Source organism: Drosophila sechellia, chromosome 2R, assembly GCF_004382195.2.
Source record: "Drosophila sechellia strain sech25 chromosome 2R, ASM438219v1, whole genome shotgun sequence".
NCBI classification, from domain to species: Eukaryota; Metazoa; Arthropoda; class Insecta; order Diptera; family Drosophilidae; genus Drosophila; species Drosophila sechellia.
Genome location: NC_045950.1, coordinates 6,183,532 through 6,207,716, shown reverse-complemented (window position 1 = coordinate 6,207,716; position 24,185 = coordinate 6,183,532). Strand labels below are relative to the sequence as shown.

General features: G+C 48.7%; 3 protein-coding genes across 3 annotated transcripts; all 3 read right to left on the bottom strand.

Annotated features, from left to right (window-relative positions):
• Positions 1-6,949: 6,949 nt before the first annotated feature.
• LOC6608438 (segmentation protein even-skipped) lies at positions 6,950-8,433 on the bottom strand. The gene is made up of 2 exons (XM_002033136.2): positions 8,184-8,433; positions 6,950-8,113 (listed from the first exon to the last, which is right to left on the bottom strand). The coding sequence occupies exons 1-2, from the start codon at positions 8,320-8,322 to the stop codon at positions 7,122-7,124; spliced, it is 1,131 nt and encodes a 376-aa protein (XP_002033172.2). The 5' UTR covers positions 8,323-8,433; the 3' UTR covers positions 6,950-7,121.
• A 6,584-nt stretch (positions 8,434-15,017) lies between these two features.
• On the bottom strand, positions 15,018-16,474 carry LOC6620821 (WD repeat-containing protein 89). Its single transcript, XM_002044983.2, has 3 exons — positions 16,375-16,474; positions 15,353-16,319; positions 15,018-15,295 (listed from the first exon to the last, which is right to left on the bottom strand). The coding sequence occupies exons 1-3, from the start codon at positions 16,400-16,402 to the stop codon at positions 15,055-15,057; spliced, it is 1,236 nt and encodes a 411-aa protein (XP_002045019.1). The 5' UTR covers positions 16,403-16,474; the 3' UTR covers positions 15,018-15,054.
• Positions 16,475-16,882: 408 nt separating this feature from the next.
• On the bottom strand, positions 16,883-18,694 carry LOC6620822 (eukaryotic translation initiation factor 3 subunit J). Its single transcript, XM_002044982.2, has 6 exons — positions 18,530-18,694; positions 18,219-18,310; positions 17,921-18,034; positions 17,568-17,856; positions 17,367-17,503; positions 16,883-17,304 (listed from the first exon to the last, which is right to left on the bottom strand). The coding sequence occupies exons 1-6, from the start codon at positions 18,543-18,545 to the stop codon at positions 17,242-17,244; spliced, it is 711 nt and encodes a 236-aa protein (XP_002045018.1). The 5' UTR covers positions 18,546-18,694; the 3' UTR covers positions 16,883-17,241.
• Positions 18,695-24,185: the final 5,491 nt, after the last annotated feature.

Below are 24,185 nucleotides of genomic sequence, written 5' to 3'. Positions count from 1 at the left end.
CTCCTAGTTGACGAGTTAACAGCAATTAGACGTCGACGCCTCACGCTGGATTCGCTTTATTGGAGGTTTATTGAGCGGAATCTGCAGCAGTCCCTCGGCTTGTCTTCGTTGTTGTAATTGTTTTTCGGGGGTGGATGGCCAACAGGGGAGAGGGGGATGCGGTGGAGGGCGAGGGTGTCAGTTCACCCGCTGACATTAATTGGTTGTGTACGAGCCAATTTGGCGTAAAAGGCGCTAAATTGATTGCCCTGCGGTTTTAATCGATGCGCATTCATTCCAAATCACGCACATTTATCACCCGCTGAACCTCCGCCCCCCTGCCAGCCAAGCCACCCACGCACCCCGTCCCTCCGCTCCCCACCCCCGATTTTCGGCATGAGATACAGAGATAGATATGGAAGCTGAGTCACATCTGCGCTGTTTTATAATTGCCGGCAATTGCTGGCCATCCCGGGCAATTAACTGAAGTTGCAGAAATCAAAACAGAGCCTGCAGTTTTACTCAGCTTCTGGCGGTCCCGGAGATCCTTGCGAGATCCTGGCCATATAAACCCGTTATATAACCGGTCCTTTAGTTTGACGGAATTCGCAATGCTACCTGGAAATCGCCGTCCTTTCGCCGTTTTTTGTCTTTGTTGTCCAGCAGTTACGCGGAAGTCGAAGCCGTTTTTTAGCCAACGGATTGGCAAGAGGTAAAAAGGATAATGCCAGGGATTCCGCGGAAGAGCCGCTCGTAGGGTTATGAAATTTTACGCAAGCTGCTGTAAGCGGATAGTCGAAGGACCCGTCAAGGACTCCCGGCGAACGGGACACAAAGGGGTTCTGTAGACGCATGAAAGGATTTAGCAGGAAGTTACTCGGGGCCTCGCAGGATGTCCATAATTGCACGCAATCAGCGAATAATCCCCGCATCATCTTCGCAATTTGGCAGAAGAAAAACTTGGCCCAAACAATGCAGCGAGTTATGGCTAAAAAAAACACATCGCTGGACAAAAGGAAATTTGCTGCCGACTTGTTGACTTTGCGGCCTTGGGATATCTGAATATCTGGGTATCCATGGGATGCGGAATTCAGCATTTGTGCTGGACAGGTATGCCGAAAGGATTTGATGCACCCGCCCCCGCGCATCAAAACGGGCAACTTAATTGCCAGAAATTCTCAAAACAAACGAAAACAAACAAATAAACAGAAGGGGGCGCGAAAGGATTGGATTTAGTTGACTTCGCTGACAATTAGCTCCTGAACCAGATTGACTTTCTGCGGATCATCTGGGGTAATCGCAGATAATCCCATTACCCCGGGCCAGGACCTCGCGACTCTGCCGCCTTCTCGGCGGAAGGATTAGGGGCGGACCCAGTGCAGAAGTCAGTTGCAAATACGAAAGGATTAGAGATCGGAGATCAGAGATCTGCAGACTGCAGGTCAGTCGGTGCAGTGTCCTCGGCGGTTTCTGCTGCGGGTTCCGCCCAGTCAGCACGCCCTAATCCGTCCACGCCTCGAAATTAATGCAAACATTTAGAAGGATTATCGCCCTAAAGGGGTTGACAGGATAGCAGGGGTACTGGACCTCGACCTGAACCTGGACCTGGTCCCGCTTCGGATGAACTGAGATGCGCGGGCAAGAGTTGGCCGGCCATAAAAGCATGATAGGATTGCTAATTCGCCGCTACTTGTTGCCCATTCTCTGGGCATTGTCCGCTGGCGGATTTGCCAATCTCGACTGCCACTTGGCTGCGGTTCCCTGGCATCCTTTCCTCATCTTCTTCTCCGCCAGGAGCGTATCAAAAGCCGCGGCACAATTATGCATTTCAGGGAAGTGATTAGGCCTCAGATTAGAGCCAAAGAGTTGACAATATTTGTGGATTTGTCTCGGACTTGCCGGGGATCAGTGGGCTCAGGTACGGATACAGTGCATCCTCCTGCTTATCATTACCGTGTTGTGCATATCCCGATCCAATCCCGATTCCGATCCCTATTTAGATCTGCTCCGGTCGCTCAAGGACACCAGGAAGTCCTGCACTTCCGCGCCTCGCCCATTAAAGGACAACTCCTCAAGTGGGCATCCAAAGGATCGCCGCGATCTCAATTAGCAGGCGCCATCGCTTCTCAAGGGCCCACCGGCAGTCAGTCAGTCAGACAAAAAAAGGGAAGATCGATAGGGGAAGCTGATCCGGACTCGCAATAGCTATGTATGCAACATACATATCTTAAGTGCCTGAGAACTGTGAAGTGAAGCAGCAATTATGTTGTCGTCGCTTTGATCTGCTGCCCGCCACTTGGAGATACAAATGCGTCTGCGGCTGCATCTGCGGCCGAACCACTCGCATCCCAAGTCGATTTCCCTGTTTAAGCATTTTTTAATTGTATGCTAATTGATGGCATCCATGGGATGTGGGTATATTTTTGGCTGCCCCCGCTTCCGGATGCCCAACGACTCTCCCAGCCGCCAATGGGGATGAGTGGGAGCCATTTTGAGCAGCATCCCATTAAGAAGTTGTTTATTCATCACAGCAACAGAAACAGATACAGATACCCATACCCATAGTGAGATTTCCAGATATCAGGAGATACATACATTAGGCGAAAGCGCTTAGTGTTTTATGGAGGATTGAGGGCGTGGGCCATAAACGACTAATCCCGATTCCGGCTAAGATCGCGCAGATTGTCGATTGCTTGATTTTTAGCATGCTAAAAAGGACACGCATGCTAAAAGGACACACGAAGGACAGCAGGAGCGCACGCAAATGGCCTGTGAAAAATGAAGAAAAAATCGCAGCACGCAGATAACAATGCGGCAGGTCGAAGGTCACTCGATCGATCGATCGGTGGTTGTGGTGATGGTACTGCTGCCGTTGGCGGTTCCTTTGCCGTTGAGAGGGAGGGGAGGGAAGGGAGGGAGATCCAGCGGTCACACCCATTAAGGGCGGCCTGACCTTGCTGGCCACCATTAATCTGGCTAATTTGCATGTCACTTGCTTTTTGTCGCCGTTAACGACGGCGGTTTCTGATCAAACGGTGATCCCCCCCGCCAGCCGTGTGAATCTTCGGGGGAATCCTTCGGGCGATGGGAGCTTTGAAGTGCTGAGTGTCCTGCGTCCTTCTCGGTACAGACAGACATTCTTAACCGGGTCAATTTCCCGGACAACCTTGTGACTTTGTGACTTAGTTTTTTAGCCCGGCCCATTAACAGATCATTTGCTGTCGAAAATGCCCGCTTTTTGTTCTGCATTTTTTTTACGATTCGAACCCAGATCAGGATTGTTGGAAAGTCAGATTTAAAAAATATTCCGCGCACCGCAGCGAGTCAATTTTTTTACGGCCCCTGGCCAAAAGGCAAGGTCAGCCAGGATTCTGTCCATTCTGGCATTCTGTTCCGCTTCCGAATTCCGCGAAATGCGAATCTAGGCGGGCTGGCAGAAACCTGGAAACCTAAAAACCTGAAACTAGAACTAGAATTCCAATGCAGTTTTTTTATGCCGCCTAATTTTTATGGCCTAAAAAACGGAACCGATCCCAGGCGAATATCATCTCCGCCATAAAACGCCATGTAGGTAATGCCCGCTGGCCGAAAAAACTGAGAGCCGAGCGCAAAAAAGGACAATTGCCTGGCCGAGAACAAAGAGTCCTGCTCGAGGCGCGCCGTGAAATTCAAGAAAAAATGATTTCATTTTTTAGAATCAGTGCGCGAAATGTGAGCAGAGTCCTGGTCCTAGTCCTAGTCCTCCTGCGGCTTTACGACGGTCATTAAAGCCCCTAAAAAAATAACGCGAAAAAAACGAGAATTGTAAATCATGGATATGGAGGGTCGGCGGATAGTCCAGAGTCCACAGCCCAGAGCCCAGGGATTCTGGGTTCCAGGATACGTTTGTGAGTTTCGAGGGGCCGCGGCAAAGTCAAACCGCAATAAAGTTGACACGTCGTGCGCAGGATCGCAAATCCAGAGGTCCTGAACTGCGAAATCGGTAATCGCCAGTCCTTCGCCACATAATGTAAAGTGCTCTATGTATCTCTGCATCTATATCTGTATCTGCATCTGTATCTATCGCTATGTGCGCCGAGCTGTGTGTATCCAGGACATGCGCAGAGCGGAGGACACTCCGCCAGCAGGCTGCTGGCCACACCAGTGATTGCCTCAATCATTCTAGTTTCATTATCTGGCCTGCGGATTTATAGCCCTCCTGCCCCAGCGCGGAGTGACCCGAAAAGCTGCAACTTTGGACAGCCGCAGCATCCATCAGGGCAATTGATTCGGGCCCTCCTCAACTGCCGCTTCCCATTTGGCTGGGCCATTTACAGTGAACCCTGACCAATTGGCGACGCATTCGCAACACCCAGCAGAGACCACCCCCAGTATGGAAATGCTGCGACTGTTGGCTAAATACGAGTTTGATTGTCGCGATTATCAGTGCGTTAATATCCGTGAAAATGGATTGGCAGAATGGCTCGAATACGAGTCCGATAAACGGCGCATGGTCCGTTAATGGGCAGCGTGCAAATTGGCAAATACCATGCATATAAAGTATCTGAATCCGATTTCGATTCCGACTCCGAATCCGAATCTCTGCCCCTCATGACGCATACACACTAGATAGATGCTGTGTGTGCGAGAAACGTGTGAAATTATTTCAGTGCTGGCATCATCATTTTACAAAGATGTTTATTCATCCGCTGGCTGATTTCGAAACCCCTCATCTATTGGCAGGATCATAAAGCATTTTCGACTTCGTTTAGCGCTCTCAGCTCTCGACTGCAATTACCACGTGAATGGAGTATCGCAGTTTGGAGTATCCAGCTCTGGGAATCTCACTGGCTCTCTATAGCTCGGCATGGGATTGGATAACAACCAGATTCCCGGCTCCAGCCTCAGATCTCGCCGTGTCCACCGGCGGGAGATCCACCGCGCCTCGCCCTCTGATGATCACTTTATATTCATTGACAGTTAGTGTGAAATTCGTAGCTCATAAATCGATGGAGAGCCCGAATTGCGGTCGTCTTGGCCACAAAAGCTGCCTTTTGTCGGCTCCGTCAGCTGGCAAGAGGAGAGTTTGCGCCATAAACGCCCGATTCCGAGGTGCTAATTCACTATTAAAAGAAATCAGAAACAGAAACAGAAACCGAAACAGAAACAGAAACCCATCCTCGACAATCCCTAGTTCCTCGCTCACCACTCATCACGCCCCAATAAAACTTAATTTTGTTTGCACATCATATGGTAAATGCGTAGAGCCTTGGCTCTTGAATAATGCATTGTTTCGTGGGAGAACTTCGCATGAAGTGGCACCCATTCATGGGCTGTGTATCTAAGTATCTGAGTATCTGGGTATCTGGGCATCTGCGCGGTCATGTATCCACTGGATCGCAGCATTGATTGCCCCCATAAACGCTGGAAATATCGGGATTCTCGTTTCTGTGGCGGAGACAATGCCGAATTAGAGGCGAATGCCTAATTGATAATAATATCGCATTTACTCCCTCGAAATCAGTTAACTCTTTTATGCCGCCGGACGAGCAGCTGTGGATGTGGATGATATTCGGATTCATCAGTTCCCATCTGCCCTTTGGACAAACTAATCCTCTCGCCTGCCATTCGGGCAGCTAGTCGCATAATTTTGCAATAAACAACTTGATGATTTCTGGATTTCAACAAGCCTAATCCCTAATCCCCACATGATTAATTATCAACCTGCGCCAGCTACGTCAACCACCCAGCAATCGGATTCCCCCGCCGGCAATCCTGCAGAGATTTCCTGTTTGGCTATTTTTTAATTTACTGTATCCGAATCTGCTGGGGAATTCCCCAGGGCGGAACCGTGGCGCGTATCTTTATTATCAAATCATAAAATGCTGCCACTTGTGTGTTCGCATCCCCCAAGTGAAAACACGAGACGAAACTCCGCAAAACACCAGCAAAGGAAAGGGGTGTGTGTGTGGCACTCCAACTCCAAGGATAACACTTCACGGACCATTTTTTATGCCCATTTGGATCGGCTGGCAAGTGTCAAAACATGTTTTGATGCCAGGCGCTCAATTAGATATTAGACACAGCCGGGAACAGGGGTGGCTGGCTGGGTGTATCAGCATCCGTGGCTGTATCTACATCCTTGTGCCTCACATCGTTTACCCACTCCACTTCGATTCCATTCGAGTTCCTGCCTTTGGGTTGACTCTGGTTTTTTTAGCTGTGGGATTATGAGCAATTGACACCCCTTTACACCACGGCTGAGCAATTGAAACACATGTTTTGCACGGCAATTAAATAGGGATTTGATTCGAGAAGGACTCTACCAGCAACCCTCTCTCTCTCTCTCGCACTGGCTCGTCCTTCCGATGATTTCTCAATTATGACAATTGCCTGGCGATGGAGAAGAGAAAGCAAACATAAGGCCAGGACCAACAAACGAACAAGTAACTCAACGGGTGAGGTGACAATTAATTAGCCGAGCCCAATGCAATCCGAGGACACCGAAATTGATTCCATGGGCAATGCAACCTGACGCGTGGCAGGGAGTGGGCCCAACTTCTCGCCAAGGTCGACGCCCAGCGGGGTGGCCCTGCATTTGCAATGGGCCCTCCCGCTTGGATCCGCTCGGATCGCATTAATAAGCCATTGGCTTGTGCCAATCCCCCGTGGATGTTGTTGCCCTCCCCCGCCGGTGCCGAATCGGCATCCGCATCGGGAACCCTTACTCCTGATTGTGGGTGGCCACTCCGAAGGAGACTCGGCACGCTCTGCCGCTCCGTCCCTCTTCCGTTCGATTTGCCACAGTTTCCCTGGGAAGGTCAGCAGTCAGCAGCGCAGCGCAGATCAGAGCAGCTGTCCCGCCAGGTTTCTCCACAGCTAATCCAGAGAGCCAGGTCCATAAAAGCGATTCAGCTCAGGTATATGTATATATGTAGATATATAGATACTACCAGGTACCAGGTAGTGCAAATAAACAGAGTGTGTCGTATAATTTTCAATGTTATTTTCGCATTTATTTCTTAATTTGATTTTGCGCCTTAATTATGACTACAATTATCTACTCTACAATCTGTACAATCTTCGGGAATAAATAGATGGGGCAGACTAAGACTAGTTTGTACAATCTTTGGGGGAGCAGGATGGGGATGTGGATCGCGGGCTTACGCCTCAGTCTTGTAGGGCTTGAAGAGCTTCGGCTTGGGCTCCGCAATCACGGTTGTCGTCGGCGGCGGCGACATGTCGGAGGCGGGCCGCTTGGCACTGGGCATCAGGAGGCCGGGAGCGGGCAGCGGGCTGGTGGTAGTCAGCGGAGCGGGAGCAGGAACTGATGGAGCTGAGTGAGCCACTGGACTGCGGTCGAACACCTTGGCGTGATCGGATCCCACTGGCGAGAGCGACAGCGTGGAGGAGTGCGGCGATGAGGACGACTGCAGATCCAGCGGCGGCGTCTGGGTCTTGGGCACACCCACACCCAGTCCGGTGTAGCAGGAGGCGGAGGGCAGGGCGCCCAAAAGGCCGGCGGCACCGGCGGAGTACGACGATCCCGTGGAGCTGGATCCCATCATGTGCGGATGGTGCATATGAGGGCCAGCGGGATGTGGCGGCGCCGGGCGGGCGGGGATGTGGTAGGGCGTGTAGCGGTACTGTCCGTAGGGCGAGGGATGGCCAGCATGTCCCGAGTGTCCGGGCATTTGCATCGTGGGCATCTGGGGCATGCCCATCGGAGGCATTCCGGTGGCCATCATGGGATTGGTGGCCACGGCAGCGGCGGCGGCAGCAGCGGCGGCAGCGGCGGGGGCGTAGGGCGGATAGGGCATGCCCACGCTGTTGGCGGCGGCCTGGAGGATGGAGGCGGCGAAGGCGGGGTCGGAGTAGACGGCTGCGTAGGGCCAGGCAACGGCGATCCTCTGGCGCTTGTCCTTCATGCGGCGGTTCTGGAACCACACCTTGATCGTGCTCTCCGGGAGGTTCAGTTGGGCGGCCAGTTCGCAGCGACGGGGACGGGACACGTAGTTCTCCTTGTAGAACTCCTTCTCCAAGCGACCCAGCTGGTCACGGGTGAAGGCGGTGCGGTAGCGGCGGACCGACGGGTCGGCGGGAATCTCCGAGCCGCGGCTGCCGTTCAAGGAGTTATCCGGACTGGATAGGCATTCTGTTTGGAGAGAGGAAAGATTGGGTGTAAGTAAATTGTCACGTTTGCTCGGCTTTATCTTTCAACTTACCATTTGGCGAGGGAGGCGGTGTCTGGGGCTTGCCGTACTGGGTGGCCAAGAGGTCCACAACCAGGGGCTTCTGGTCCACGGGACTGGCGTCGTGGTGGGCATGGTGGCTCTCCATGTTGTAGGTTCGGTATCCGTGCATGTTTGGAATGCGTCTTGTGATTAAAAGTTGGCTTATTCAGAGGAGAGTAACGAAGGCAGTTGTTGACTGTGCGGCGGTCACAGCTCGAGTGTGCTGCTCTCAGCCACCCCGCGCCCTTTTATACCGCTGCGCTCTGCAGGCAAATGGCCGCCGTCGCTGGGAGCGGCCAATCGCAGCGGCCCAGGCAGGTGCGAGCGGGACAGCCTGAGCGGAACGGTGCTAATCGTGCGGTGCTGAGAGTGGATGCGCTGCTGTGCGCTCGGTGCTGAGCGGCGATAACGAGGCGGGACAAAGCGGAGGAGCAGGAGCCGGAGCAGCGGGATGGAGCCGCGCTCTCTGCTCGGCAGGACCATGAGGAGGTCCTGGCCGTGCTGGCCATGGCACTCCCAACCTAGAGAGAGAGAGCCCCGTTTTGGTATTCATAGCGGATGAGCGAATCTTTTGTCTCGCCCGCCCGCAGGCGGCTGCTCCGCAGGAGCGAGCGGGACGGGCGGGCCCCCTTAATAATGGGATTTTATCGGCTTCATCAAGAATGATATGGCATTATGGCGCTCAGTCGGGTCGGGTGGTGTGTGTTTGTCGGCAGAGAGTGTGTGTATCCCACTATATATATGTGTGTATTATCGATCGCCTGCCAGCGAATTATTTGCGCTTTTATGAAGTCTTAATATTATGCCGCACGTTTAACAGCCCCACACTGCCATGGCTGCCATGACTTTCGGGTTTTGGGGGCTTCATCCACCCCGTTGGAGCGGCAGGGGCGTCCAGCCATAACCATTTTGGATCTGCTGTAGCGAGATAATGGCCGCCCTTGCCCGCAGAACATGGAAAATGGAAAATGGGGACCCAGTTGCCGGGACTTAATTTGAAAAGTTTTCGGTTTCGTTGGGCAAAACATTTATTATGATGATATAATCATGCCCAGCGTACCAACTGTACCAGGGCGATAGTGCCTCCTCTCCTGGGCCAGCAAACCGGCCACTTGCCACTTGCGCAAGTTAGGTTGGAGGTTGGGCCAAAAAAGTCGTGGGGTCCACCCACAACTACCTGCTGACCGGCTCAAAACGGGTTAAGCTCGCGGATCAGGGCTAAGTCGGCGCAAAAAATAACCCAGTTCGCTAGTCCGTTAATTGCGCGGCCCTAACCTGCGCGCCCCTAATCCCTTCGACATCATTATTATGTGTTTTTATGACTTTCTAATGAAAAGGGCAAGGGATTGGGATTGGGATCGGGCTAGGGATCGGGATTGGGTTCCAAGTCAAGCCCTTGGCTAATCCCAGCAAACAAACAAACAAACGCCCGCAGAAGATGGCGATGGCTAGATCGGCGGAATGCCCTGACTTGGCAACCCGGTTTCGTTTTGCGATTAGAGTCCAGGGTCCCTCGATTCCGTCTAAATGAAAGTAGGGCACAGCGTGTTACCAAACTGTGACGATTGTTCAAGATGCTGCAATAAAGTCTAACTCGAAAGTGAAACGAGGACGAAAGCGAAACGCTGCAACTGCAATTGACTAATAATCTCGCTGATGGCAAACGGATTAACACAGCACACACAGCGAGAAACCAGGCCAGCTTTTCGATCTGTCCCAGTTACGGTTCGGGTTCCATTGTTATGCAGTACCGGGTAACCAAGAAGGATACCTCGCTCCTGCGAGTTACTTCAAATTATTGGGTTATATTGCGCCGCAATTTGCATTGGCATTAACTCGCCCGGAATAGCCGCATCGCATCTACTCTACCTACTGGCCGACCTGGAAAAGGCCCACATGCAAGCCTTCTTGCCCCGGGAAAGGTTCAATTCTCGAGGTTCGGGGTTCAGGGCTAACAGCTCACAGCTCATAGCTCAAACCCTACCCACAAGCAACAACCTTGCCTATTGTCCACCTCCGCCGGCCTTTGTCTTTGACTCCGTCCGGAGAATGGACGCGAAACGACCTCTTGGGTTAAGTCATCAAGCGAGGCTCTGCGGCAGCGACAGTAAATACCCTTTATGGCGATCGGGTGGGTTGGATTGGATTGGGATGGGTTGGACTGGCTTGGTTAGGCGAAAGTGTCCGGCCGCGGAAGTACCTGCCTCTGTTGAATACTCAATCCTCTATCTACCATCTCGATACCGTTTGCGATCCGCAAACACTTTCGCATTTTCCCGGGCCGGCAATACCCGGAATACGGGAAGGCGAATCCCTGCCGATTGTTGCCGCTTTATTGCACATTCTGCACTCACAAAGCGCCGATCTCGCTGATTATGCTCGTCATCATGGCAAGTAAATGGCCAACACACTGGCCGAATTGTCCGCGCAATAGAAATGCCGGCGAAGATTCGCAAAACGCTGAGGGAAGGGCGGGAAAAAGGCAAAGGCAGTGCAAAAATTGGCAATAAAACGGCGAAAACGAGGGAATTATGCTTGATGATTGAGTAATTTCTGCCATAAAACAATTACAACAAAAAGACCAAAATTTATGATGATTGCGCGGATTGGATGAGTTGGGATGGGTTGAGTAAGTGATTCAGCACGGAGTCCTCGAAGTCCCATTCTTTGGAAGAGTGCCAGCTCAGTTTTTTACATAATTGATCCAATAAATGTATATTGCAGGTACGTTTTATTTGCTAAATTTATTAGTTGACATATGATATGTATAAATATATACTTACAATTTGTTTGGCAATCTATTTTAGAAATCCACATGCCAGATTCTTTAAAAAAAAACACACATATATATTATTTCATTTTGAATAATTGGTTAAATAATCTGTTGACTTGCTGAATTAGTATGCCACTTGTTTCATTTTGGTGCTAATATATTATAAATTTATATGTTCATTTGAGCTTAAGTAAGCATATATTGCATATATTTTTACTGCTGTTATATATTGACACACGCTTAAATAAAAAATGATATTGACATTTCCAGACAATTCTAAAAATCTTGTAATATTTCAAAAGGCTATAACATTTTAGGTATGTTTTTAACTCCGCCTCATTTTACAAAGATTTTGTCCTGCCATAGAGACCATCCCATTTGTTGAGGAGGTATTAGAGCACATCATCCCTCGAGTAAATGTGGTGGTTTCCAGCCGCCACTTAAGACAGAACTTTGCACCCCGCACACTCAAATGGCCATAAAATGTGAGGGGGGATGTATGAATGGCAACATAAGTAATTTAATTTTCTAGCAAACATCATAAAAAAGTGATTCAGCTTGAAGAACGCTTTTCAGACAATCGACGAATTAGCTGCATTTAGCAGTGGGCAATATAAAAAAAAACAGTGGAGGAATCTTGGGGATTGTCTCGCATTTTTAATGCTTACACAAATCCATTTCTCTGGTCTCCAGGAGCAGCGATTTTTATGGCCCAACCTATTCACTTTTTCCCGAGGGAAGAGGAAGGAAGGCAGCGACATCGACCCAATCGACCCAATGAAATTTCCAATAATTGCCAGAGACAAAAACAAACTGGCATAATTCTGGACATGGTTGGAACCGAAGGAACGAGCTCGTAAAAACGCGGACAAACAAACACAAACGGATCTTAAAAACGAGAGCAGTGCGAGTTATGGCCACCATTACAGGTAAGTAGAGCGCTATAACCTTGTCCGCGTTTTTCCAGGAGCCCAATGAAAAGCCGTGAAGAATTAAAAAATTAGAGCAGTTCGCTGGGTTCGCGGAAAAAAAATAGCGCAGCGAAAAAAGCGCACAATGGAAACAAAAAACGTGATCTACTTTCCTAATACGGGCGACAAGGATCGCCGGCGAGGACCTCTCGCGGCAGGACACTCCCGTTCCGCGAACCGGATCGCCGGGACCCATAAAAATCTGCATATACCATAATTCCATACAGATTTCTGAGCCCGGAACAAAGGAGCTGGGAAATGGGAACGGGGCCATAAACCGTAAAGAGAGCACCGGGCACAAAAATCGGCCGGCCAGAACAAAAAACTGATCTAGTTTTCTAATGCAGCGAGGTCGCTCTCGATTTTGAGGATCCTTGTGTCCTCGTCGTCGCTTTTACTGCTGTTATCCTGCGGTTCCGCCGAAGGTGCACCAATAAAAAGGCGCGTCCGCTTTGCTAGTTTCCAGTTCCTAGTCCTACCTAGTTTTTTTTTTCCGGCCTAATTTTTAGTGGAAATTCGAGCGGGCAATAAACGCACGCATGTCCTTCCGCATATTCTCCTGTCCGGACAACGACTAACTGCCGTAATTAGGAGGTTTGTAGGGCAGGCATCGCGGGAATCGAGGGCTGCTGGGCAGGCCCGGAAAAAGTGACAATGGAAAAAACTCATAAAAAGAGCAACAAAGTGGCCCAGAAAGAAAAAAAATTGGCTCGCTTTTTGTCGGAACAAAAAGAGGCCACAAAAAGCGTCCACGAGCCGAGTGTCCGCTCCTCACAATCGGGCCAAATAATTAGGTGAGCGATTGTCCGCTCTTTGTGCGGCCCAATGATTAGCGGTTTCTTTTTTAAGGATCATCTTTTTGGACGGCCGGGATTTTTGAGCCAAGTAGCCCCGGGAAACCATCAATGAGGACAGGGGCGAAATCTCAAAGTAGGACACATCATGGCATAGATTAGGCCATCCATTTTTTTACACTCACAAAGATAATTCTAACTAATTTGATTTTATTACCATTTCTTAACTTTTTGTTATACATATCTGATAAAACCATTTAAGCTTTTGAGAAAGGATATTACAACGTGATAACCAGGAACATTATCATGATTGTCAGCTAAATTTGATCATATTTGCAACTTGAGCTCGTTGGTATTCATATTACATGTTAAGTTACCTCCTATAAAGAAAACAGAAACTGCCATGACTTATATCGCTGTAGTTACATTTAATAATTCACAAGTAAGAGCCTTGCAATGTTGAGAAGTTACCACATTGGCGACCCATCGAGGGACCTTTTTAGAGCCATGTAAACCATTTGATAGATGCAAATTGAGGCATCTGTGACAGAGCCGCCACGGGTGGCCAAATCAATCGGACACGTTTACTATAAATACAGCGCATTGCGGTCTCCGGGGCAATTCACTCGGAGCTGTGACCAATTTCGATTCGGGCGAAGGCCAAAGAGCGGAGAAGGAGCGAAGGAGCAGCAGGAGCTCGGGGTCAGATTCGCCAACAAACGCCGCTGGAAAGCCGCAGAGTGCAGGGTCAGAGGTCGCGGGAGGGGGCAGCCGGACAGGACTCAAGACGCTGTCCTGCAAGAGAGCAGTAGCAGTAGTCCACCGCACTGACGAATCACATCAAAGTGGAACAGTGGACACTGAGTCCAGGACTCGGCCTCAGGGTCAGGCATCCTGCTAACAGACATGTCAAATCACAGGAAAACAACGACGACAGGACACAGTGCCGCCAAAGGAGCAAAGGAACTGCAGAGGAACAGGGACAGCCAGAGCAAGAGGGAGAGGAAGAGGGAAGAAGGTCCTGCGAAACAGCATCGACTTACCGCAGCAAATTCGCGCTGACTGTGCGAGAACAGCGGGGCACACCATAATATTTTGGTTGCTCGAGGAAATCTTCGGCTGAAGAACGGAGGACCCGGCTTTCGGAGGAATTCCTCGCTGCCCGGGCCCTTTATTGATGGGCAATTAGCCACGGTGAGTGGCGGTTTCGAGTGAGCTGCAGGACTCTGGCTACTCCGGCCCCGAATGGGACCCTACTCGCGTTGGATTCGCTCGGCAGGAGCAAACCCACAGCTTCAGTGGCGGCGTCGAGATATCTTCCTGTGTTTCCATCACCATTTCCATTCCCATTCCTATGTCATCGTCTGTTTCTGTAAATTTGAGAAAATTAAGTCGTTCCGGTTGTGCCCGTTTTTAGGTGGTACTTCTGTAGCAATTTTATTTGTATCGTAGGTGTTGTATTTGTCAACATTTAGACTCTGCGACTCGGAAATCTGGACATTGCACACAGGACTTTTGGACTCTGGACTCTGGATCGGCAGGCAGTGGCAGCGGATTAGCCGTTTTGTGGGCACGGATTTGAAATGCCTACTGCAGCACTAATTGGGCCGCTCTCTGTGCAAAGGGATGCGGATGCAGGATGGACGGATGGTTGCTTGGCTGGTGGGATGGGCAGGGGGTGTTTTAAGGATGCGTTTATCAGCGCTGAGGATGTGCTAATTTTTTACTCAGCAGACCTTGCTGCGAGCAGAAAGTGAGTGAATTGAATTGAATCATCGTTGAATGGCTTTTATTCCTTGAGCGTTTTCCAATAGAAACCGCTTAGGATGGGCTTTTACCATTTAGAATACTATTATATACATTATATATACATACATTTTAATAATTACGAATGTAAGTACTTGCACAAACAAATAAAGGAGTTAAACAGTAACCAAATAGCTCTTAACCTTTCTATGTAGAAATAAATTAGACAAATTTATTAGAGGTTTTGATAATTTCTAACAAACATCTTACACAGCAGGTTTTTTTAATTCTCATGTGAATAATTTTATACTCGATTTTATATACATTGAAGCCAATTTTTTATCTACATTTGTGTATGCCCGTGTCATGTAGGAAATATGTAAGTAACGTAGCTCAAACGCAATCTCAAAAGTATGCAACACTTTTTCAAATAACGTAAGCCGCTCTCTTAGAGCTACGCTCACATCAGTGAGTCCCTGTCAGCCTGCAAACATGCCCGTTTCATCTGGCAACGCTGCTTCCCATTAAATTTAAAATTGGGTATTTAAAAAACCTTTATTTAAAACATAAATACACATTTAATATGGCGCTTGCTTGCGCGACTTCTTCTCCTTCTTGGCCTTTAGTTTTTCACTGCTGACCGCCGTTCCACTTGTGTCCTGTGTCCAAACCGTAACAATGCCGGATTCTCCGCCTGTAAAAAGTAAACTTCTCTTCGAATCGAAAAGACTATCTCTGACGATCTGCTTGTTGCCCTGGAAATTGGCCAATGGCTGGAGGCTGTTCTTCGAGGTAACGCTAACGGAGCGCAGGATCTCTCTGAAAGAAGGTTATTCAGTTGGTTGGGTGCTAGGCAAAAGTCAGTTAATAACGAACCCCTTGTTGAAGTTGGTGCCCGCCAGCAGAAAGACTCCTCCGTCTTCCTGATTGTGGGCATTTATCAGGTTGAAGTTTGCGGCCTTTTTTCTCCTTATAGCCGCCGTGACATCCGGCCGCTCAAAGGACGCCACCTCGTCGCCCTCCTCGCACTCGTAGCTCTTGAAATCGCCAGTTGTCGTGACGCAGGATATTATGTCTTTGTCGTAGACGTTTTTGTGCCACGCCAACCGGTACACACTGCTCTCCGTGTTGAAGGTGTTAAGCAGTGCTTCATCCTCGTCTGGCTCCTTCACATCGAACACGTTTACTAGCCCGTCCACACTGCCTGTGGCCAGAAGGTCTGGATTCTGAGCATGGAACCGCAACGAGGTGATATCGTCCTCATGGCTTTCGAAGTAGACGCCCATCTGCTGGCGCTCCCGAACATCGAAGAACACCAGGAACGCGTTGCTGTGAAACTGTTCGGTGCCGCAGCAAATAATCCGGCCGTTGGCGTTCCTGTCGAAGCACGAAAGCGACTTGGGCACCGGAGGCACATTAGGGTGCTGCGTGTACTTGAACCGCGCCTGTTCGCCCCTTAGCCGCAGATCGTAGAGGCGCACGTAGCCATCGGTGGTGCCCACCAGGATGTTGTATGGTCCCTCGTCGAGGAAGCGGACGCCACAGATGCTTACGTGCTGCGGCGAGTCTGTGGGAGGCAGGTAGCTAAAGTTCTCCAGTTTCCCGGCGCCCGAATCCAAATTGTAGATATGCACAGCTGAATTGGACAGTCCAGCGGCCATCCGGGAGAATTCCTGATCTGCGGCCAGGCTAAGAACATATTCACGCTGCAAGGACACGCTGACTTCGTCCTGCGGCTTGTACTTCAGCTGGAATTCGGTGGCAAGATCCTGTGCGCTACAAGTGTCCTCGTCGCCGATGTCTTCCTCGTCTTCAGAGTCGGGCAGCGCCTCCTTCGCAGCTTCTGCAGGATGTACGGATTAATCAGGTTGTCTTGCCAGGCTTATAGCTAATAAAACCTTCGCAATATTTGTTAAAGTCGCTCATTCTTGTTTATTGTTGATTTGCCGCACGTGCATTAAATGACGACAGTGCTGGCCGTTTAGCGAGATTAAAGCTAACCTTAGCTGAAGGCACATTGACTACTTAATAGACGAGTTGAAAGGGATAAATAAAAGTGCACTTTAAATGCATTAGCAGTCTTTCTTTTATGACGAACCCACTTATTCGACAGCTTTATTGATTTCTAACTGCTTCAAGAACTAGATAATAATATGATTTTGAAGCCAAATCACACACCATTCTTTGCGATGCTTCTTCATAGCTATTCAAACAAAGCCATTCACAGTGAAGCGCCCTCAAATCAAGGCGCGCAATTTGATCGTTTTAAATAAATTTAGATAATGGTTTCTTCCAAAAGTTTATGGTAATGGTTATTTAAAATTAACTCAATTGTTATCATCAACAGTTCCTTCTATCAGATTCGTAGGACCATGCAGCACAATAAGCAAGATTTCTTTCTTTTCGTTTAATATCGATCTGTAGTTTTATTCTTTATACAAAAATGAATTTCACAAGAAGCCGTTCCGAATACGACCTACATACATATGCTGTTGCCATAAGTCAGTTGCCTAAATATTCTTTCGGTTTGGAGCTGGATTTGCGTGTTCGTTGAGGTTTCTTGATTGCCTGACTTGACTCTGTATCTCGTTTTGTGTTCTGTATGGTTATATAAATATATATTTACATATTTATATAGGTTCTGCCATTTTATATTTAACAAAGGACTCTTATTCCTGCGCAGCATCTCTAACAAGAAGAACTCTTCAACAAGCAACTATGTATTCAATAATTAGATATATGCGGACTACATTCATAGATCCTATTCACATGAAGTCATCATAGTCTTCGGTGAAGTCATTTCCGTACTTTTGGTAACCGTCAATGTCCTGCAAAAGAGCGAATTTAATAGGTTCATTGGTTGATCTCGAACGGGGATTGAAACACTCACGTCGTTTTCGGTGCGGAGAGTAACCTTGCCCTTGCCCTTTCCAGCGGGCTTTTTGGCATTGGCCTTTTCCAGCTTCAGCTTTTCCGAGTGCAAGACCTCCACGTTCATCTTGACCTTTTTGATGTCAGCGGCGCTTACTAGATAAGGTGCAAAATCAAATCAGATAGGCCGCCTTTAATTGTCAGCCAGCTAATCACTCACGATTCACGCATAGGCTGCGCACCAGATCCTCAACAAACTGGGGGAAGTGCTCAGACTCGCGGAACTGCGCCACCTTCCAGCTGAGCGTTGCGCCGAACTCCTTGAACTCCTCCTTGGTCTCGGGGTTGAAGGCGTCAAGCCCTCCGCACGTACTCGTCACGCCGAACGCTTCCTGGGCATGCTTGAGATCAGAGGCCTCCTGGATTTTTTGCAATCGCAGCTTCTCAGCCAACTTTTCTGCAGGCGATAGATTGGCCAGACGTTCTGCCTCCGCTTCCTCCTCTCGGAGCTGTTAAGAACAGATGATAACAATATAGCCAATGATTGAGAACTGCTTTTCAGCCTTATCTCACCGCCTGCTGTTCCAGTTTGGCTTTTAGCGCCTTATTTGGCTTCGGTTTGGCTGGTGCTTCTGTTTTCGTGGGCTTCTCCTCGTCTTTTTTTTCCTCCTCATCCTCCCAGCTGTCCTGTGGGCAGCAAACAAACAAATGATTCGATCAGTCTGCTGCAAAAGTGCACACGTGTACAGCGAAACGAAAGTGAAACCGTGTGCAAGAAAACAAGTTTTGGCCCATTTGTTGTTGGACACTTGGCTAGTTGGTTTCGAATGCGGCACTGCTTTCGGTCTCACTTGGATTTCGTTAGTCGCACCTTGATGTCCTCATCCTCGTCCTCGCCCTCCCACTTGTTTACGCTGGCGGCGGCAGTCGGCCGGATGACCACATCGCTGTCTGCTGCGGATTCTGCCAGGTGACAGGATGAGTCCCAGGAACATGGTGAATAACAAAGGTTTCAAACGGTTAGTTGGCACGGGGGCTAAAAATACTCATCAAGGCTGGTTGCATGGCACTCCAACAACAACAGCAATAGCAGCAGCAACAACAGCGACGGCCACCACGTTTATTGTCCGCCGTGCAGATGACGCACCGCCCACTCTCCCGCCTAGGCCAATCGCAACTTACCCCAATCGTCGGCCATGTTTTTGGTCTCCTATTTGCTTGCGGGATTTGTGCTTCTGGATGGGATGGAGCTGGGATCGACTTGTTTCCAGCCTCGGCAGCGATTTCGGGAATTTTCCAAAACCAAATTTCTGTGGATCTGTAGTGTGCCCAAGGCGCGACTGTCGGAAAATGCGGGTGTAACGTCGCCGATAGGCTGTTGCCATCGAGTATTCGTAGTGATATCGAGCTATCGACAATTTGAACTTTTTTACCATAATATTTTTCCATTCTAATATTTTTCCTTTCTTTATTATGTTATTTTTCTTTCAATTAATTGCGTAGAAAAGTAGCAGGCCAAGCAGTAGGTCAGAGTTTATAGTTTTTTGTTCGTGAATTTTTAAACTAAAATCAAATCCAAAATAGTGGCACAAATTGTTAATAGTGACCCTTAAGTCGCTATCTGTGATATTGTAGTGGAACTCAACGTGAATTTGTTTGCACGAAGTGGGGCTCCGCTGCCCAGCGGCCACGCGGTCGCTTGTGTCTTAGACACTCTGCTGCTTGAACTGTAAGCTTTTAGCTGGCAGATTTTGATTATGGATAACGATCCACAGCAAAAATCTATCGATTATGAGTCGATGAAGCTAATTGCTGGCGCTGGCCCTAAAGAGATTCGGAAGGAATTGACAAAGAGCTGGCTGAGTGAAGATCCAGCCTTCGCTACTACCAGTATTTCTAATACCTACTGCAGCTCGACCTTCACACTGACCACCACCAGCTCGACTATCTCGTCTGCGTACATATTCACCTCCTCCTTGAGCGGCAACGTATGCTCTACTACTGCCAGTACAACTCACAACAGTGCATCTGTCAGCTCAATTGCGAAGCCACAATCTGCCTCCGGCTGGCAGGATGTCTCCTTTAAATCTAGGAATAGAGGAAATATAAAGAGAGCAGGTGCGGTCCTCTCCCCTAAAATGGTAAAAAAGGTGGCGTCTGACAACCCGGCTATAATCACTGCCAATCGCTTCCAAGCCCTTAGCGACAAGGAAGATATGGTCCTGGGCGTGGAATCTTCGAGTGACAACGACGAGCCATGCTCCTCGAATACCGCCCTCAACCGTGCCGCAAGGAAAGCAGGACAAAAACAACAGCTGAAAGGTGCTCACCAAACTGTACCAGCCCCGAAATCAAGCCGTCACTCTAAGGTACCTAGAATGATGTTTCCCAATGTGGTGAACTTCACATCATTTCGCGACGAGCTGGACGCTCTTGTGGGAGACTCCTATACAATAAAGGCCCTGAATTCGGGAGATTGCGCTGTTCAGTGCAACTCCCCAGAAAGCTACAGGCTGGTGGCCCGTCACTTTCTCGACAAAGGATCCCTTTTCCATCACCATCAGCTACCGGAGGACCGACCCTACAAGATTGTCATGCGCAATATTCACCACGGAGTCCCATCGGTGGATATCATCGCAGCCCTCCAGAACGAAGGACATAACGTTGTACGGATTTATACTCCGCGCAACAAGGCTACCTCTCTTCCTCTTAATATGAGGTTCATTGACCTCAAAAAAGCTGAGAACAACAATCAAGTAAAGGGCATACCGGTTGTCTGTAGGCACAGGGTAACTTGGGAGAAACCCCGTAAACAATCGGAACCGATTCAATGCCACAGGTGCCAAGGCTATGGTCATACCAAGGCATATTGTTCTCGGCACTATATATGCAGAGAATGCGGAGAAAATCACCCCACTGCAGAGTGCAAGCTGGAACAGGACGAGGCCAGATTCTGTTTTCACTGTGGCGGCCCCCATGCAGCAAACTTTAAAGGTTGCAAAAAATACCTGCTAGAGGCTTCTAACCGCAAACATCAACGGAAAGTCAATGAACCCTCTGTTTCTGGTCCTGCAAGAGGAGTACACCAACCCAGTCCACCAGTCCTTATGTCTGGTAAGCCTTCCTTTGCTAGTATAGTCAGAGGAAGTCAGCCCGTCGCCAAGCCTGCCGTTACTGTCCCCCCTGCAAGCGCCAACCTTGAGTCTAAGCTGGAACAACTGTTTTCTAGGCTTGACAGGATGTTGTCACTAGTTGAAACACTAATGCAACTGCTCATGCAAAATCGCACCTTCCCTTCTGCTGCTCAAAATGGGTCCTCTTAAGATAGCAGCTTGGAATGCCAATGGGGCCTCCTCGAAGACCAATGAGATCCTCGCCTTCATCGAACTTCACGAAATCGACATCCTCCTGCTGTCGGAAACCCACTTCGTTTCCCGGTCCACTTTTAGAATTCCTGGCTTTACCCTCCACACTGCCAACCACCCGGATGACAGCCGTCGCGGAGGTGCGGCGATCCTTATTAGATCACTCATCTCCCATCAACTCTTCTCCACCCTGTCGGAAAATCACATCCAGGCAGCAGTTATCCAGCTGACGGCTAGCAGGGGTACTTTTAACATTGCCTCAGTATACTGTCCTCCTAACCTCAGGTGGACGGAGGCTGACGTTGAGCTTATCATCTCTCAATTTGGCACAAAGTTCCTAGCGGCAGGTGATTGGAACGCAAAGCACAGATGGTGGGGAAACTACAGGATGTGCACTAGAGGCAGGGTGCTGCTCTCCGCTCTGGCGGGCAAAGGTATTGACATTGTTGCAACTGGAGAAGCTACTTGCTATCCCTTTCGAACAAGTGTCACTCCAAGTGCAATTGATTTCGGGATCTCCAAAGGATTCAGACAGCAAGAAATCAACGTGCAAACCCTGACAGAACTGTCGTCTGACCATCTCCCCCTGCTGTTTGTACTGGATGAAGACGCTCAGCTTTTCAAAGGTGTCACTAAAATGCTGTCACCTACTGCAAATACTGTGGCCTTCAAGGAGCACATCGAGGCCACAGTTGATCTCAACATCCCCATTGACACATGCAGTAGTCTGGAAGCTTATGTAGATTACCTCGTAGCTACAATCGCGGAAGCAGCACGGAGGGCCACACCTCCCCCACATCAAGCTCGTCACACGACCGCAAGGAGGGCTCCCATCTTGAGCTTGGAGGCTAGGGAGCTGCTCTCCCACAAAAGGAGCCTCAGGAGACGGTATATCGCCACAGGAGATCCGAACATCAAGCAGCTATACTCTAGTACCACAAACAGACTGCATCGTTTGCTAGCCAGGACCCGACGAGATAATCTGGATACCCTGCTTGAGGGTATTGGCCCAGATAACAACAGCAACTTCTCGTTATGGAGGCTCACAAGAAATATCAAGAGGCAGCCGATGTTTCAATCTCCCATCCTGAGTCAAAGTGGCCTCTGGCTCAAGACGGACGATGAAAAAGCGAGGGCATTTGCTTTGCACCTGACCTCCACCTTCTTGCCCTTCAACCTAACAGACGACTCAAACCGCGTAGAAATCAATAATTTTCTGGACGCTCCGACTGTACCGGCTCGCCCCATTAGGCATACCACTCCGCAGGAAGTCATGATGCAGCTGAAGGCGCTACACATCAAGAAAACCCCTGGTTACGATAGCATCGACAACCGTGCTGCGAAGTCTCTGCCACGCAAAGGAGTCCTAGCCTTAGTAAAAATTTTTAATGCCATGCTAAGGCTAGGGCACTTTCCAAGGCAATGGAAGCGAGCACGTATCATTATGATACCTAAAGCCGGAAAGCCGCCAACGCAAATCGATGCATATCGCCCAATCAGCCTGCTATCAACATTTTCTAAGATTTTTGAGAGAATACTCTTAGCCCGCCTGATGGAACTGCCGCAAGTAGTGAACCATATACCTCCACACCAATTTGGTTTCAGGAAGTCCCACGGCTGCCCTGAACAAATACATCGACTGGTAAACCAGGTGACGCATGGCTTCGAGCACAAACTCTACACGGTCGGAGTCTTTCTAGACGTGAAGCAAGCGTTTGACAAGGTGTGGCATGAGGGCCTTCTATACAAGATGAAAACTCTCCTTCCTGCTCCCTACTATGCCATCCTGAGATCGTTCATCTCTAATCGGACGTTCGACGTTGCAGTGCGTGATGCTCGATCCAGCCTGGAGGAGATTCATGCAGGAGTTCCACAGGGAAGTGTTCTTGGGCCCTTCCTATACACCCTGTACACTGCTGACATGCCATCTCCCGCAAACAACGCCGAAGTCCCCCCGGCTCAGCTGCTCCTGGCCACTTACGCCGATGACACTGCCATGCTGGCGTCTCATCCTTCACTGCAAACTGCCTCCAACGCGGTCCAGGATTGGCTGCACGCAATCGAAAAATGGACTGCCAAATGGAATGTGGCCATTAACTCCTCAAAGTCAGCCTGTGTAACTTTTTCCCTGCGACCCGGAACCTGCACAGATCTGACCTTCAATGGAAGCCCTATCACCAATGCTAGATCGCACTGCTACCTAGGAGTTCATCTAGATCGGAGACTGACCTGGGGGGCCCACATCACGTCGGTCAAATCAAAGTCACTGGCGAAGCTAAAAAAGCTCGACTGGCTCTTCCACTCCAGCAAACTTCAAATGAGCTCTAAGGCTCTTTTAATCAAAGCCATTCTCGCTCCAACGTGGAGTTATGCCATCCAGGTGTGGGGAACTGCCGCCAAATCCCAGCTTAATAGGCTCCGTGTGGTCCAGTCAAGAGCTGCACGTCACGCATCTGGGCTCCCCTGGTACGTGACGAACATAGTCATCGAAAGAGATCTGAAAGTTACCCTTCTTGGGGATCAGATTAATTTCCACAGCAGCCGTTATGCCGACAGGCTTATGGCCCACCCGAACCGACTAGCAACTATCCTAGCTGATCCCATCTCTCTCCGAAGACTGAAGAGGGTACACCCCAGCGATCTCCTTACCCGGAGGATAACATAACATATTACATTTTCTTTTGTACTTTATAATTAAGATACCACTTGGTCTCATTTATATTTATCACACATTAGGTTAAGTTCAGAGGAATTACTGAACGATTCCTTTTGAAATCTTAATAAATAGAATTAGTTACTCGTAAAAAAAAATTCAATTAATTGCAAAAATGTGTCAAGCAAACTAAAAAAGCTAATATGAAACACAAATTTATCAACTTTGATAGGAAATCTTCAAATCTTTAAAGATTTAAGTTAGCCAACAGTTTTTTCGGAAAAATGCATGATAAATTCTTTAAATTAATTGCAAAAATATGTCAAGCCAACCAAAAAAAACCAATATGCCACACAAATTTATCAACTTTGATAGGAAATCTTCAAATCTTTAGAGATTTAAGTTAAAAGTTTTTTCAGAAAAATTCATAATAAATCTCCCTCGTCGTGGGGTTCTAAAACTCTTAGTCATAGAGTTATATGGAAATTTTATTCGACTCGATAAATTATAATGTAGAGAGTATATATGTACAAACATATGCATATTCTTGATAAGAAGAACTTGCTGTGTCGATATATACATACCTCCATATTCCTCGAACTCTCCAATAGCTGACTAAGAGTATCCTTCAGTCTAGGAATTCTTTCGATTTAGAGTCTAAGTCAACCTTAATGGAGTTAGAGTTGGTCTAAGTAAGATCTGGAGTTGTTTTAAAGATAAGTGTATACTTTCGTTACTTAAGTGTTTAGGTGTTGTTTTGTTAACAAAGAACAAATTCCATTTCTACATGCATAAAAAGTTTCAATTTAATATCGTTAAA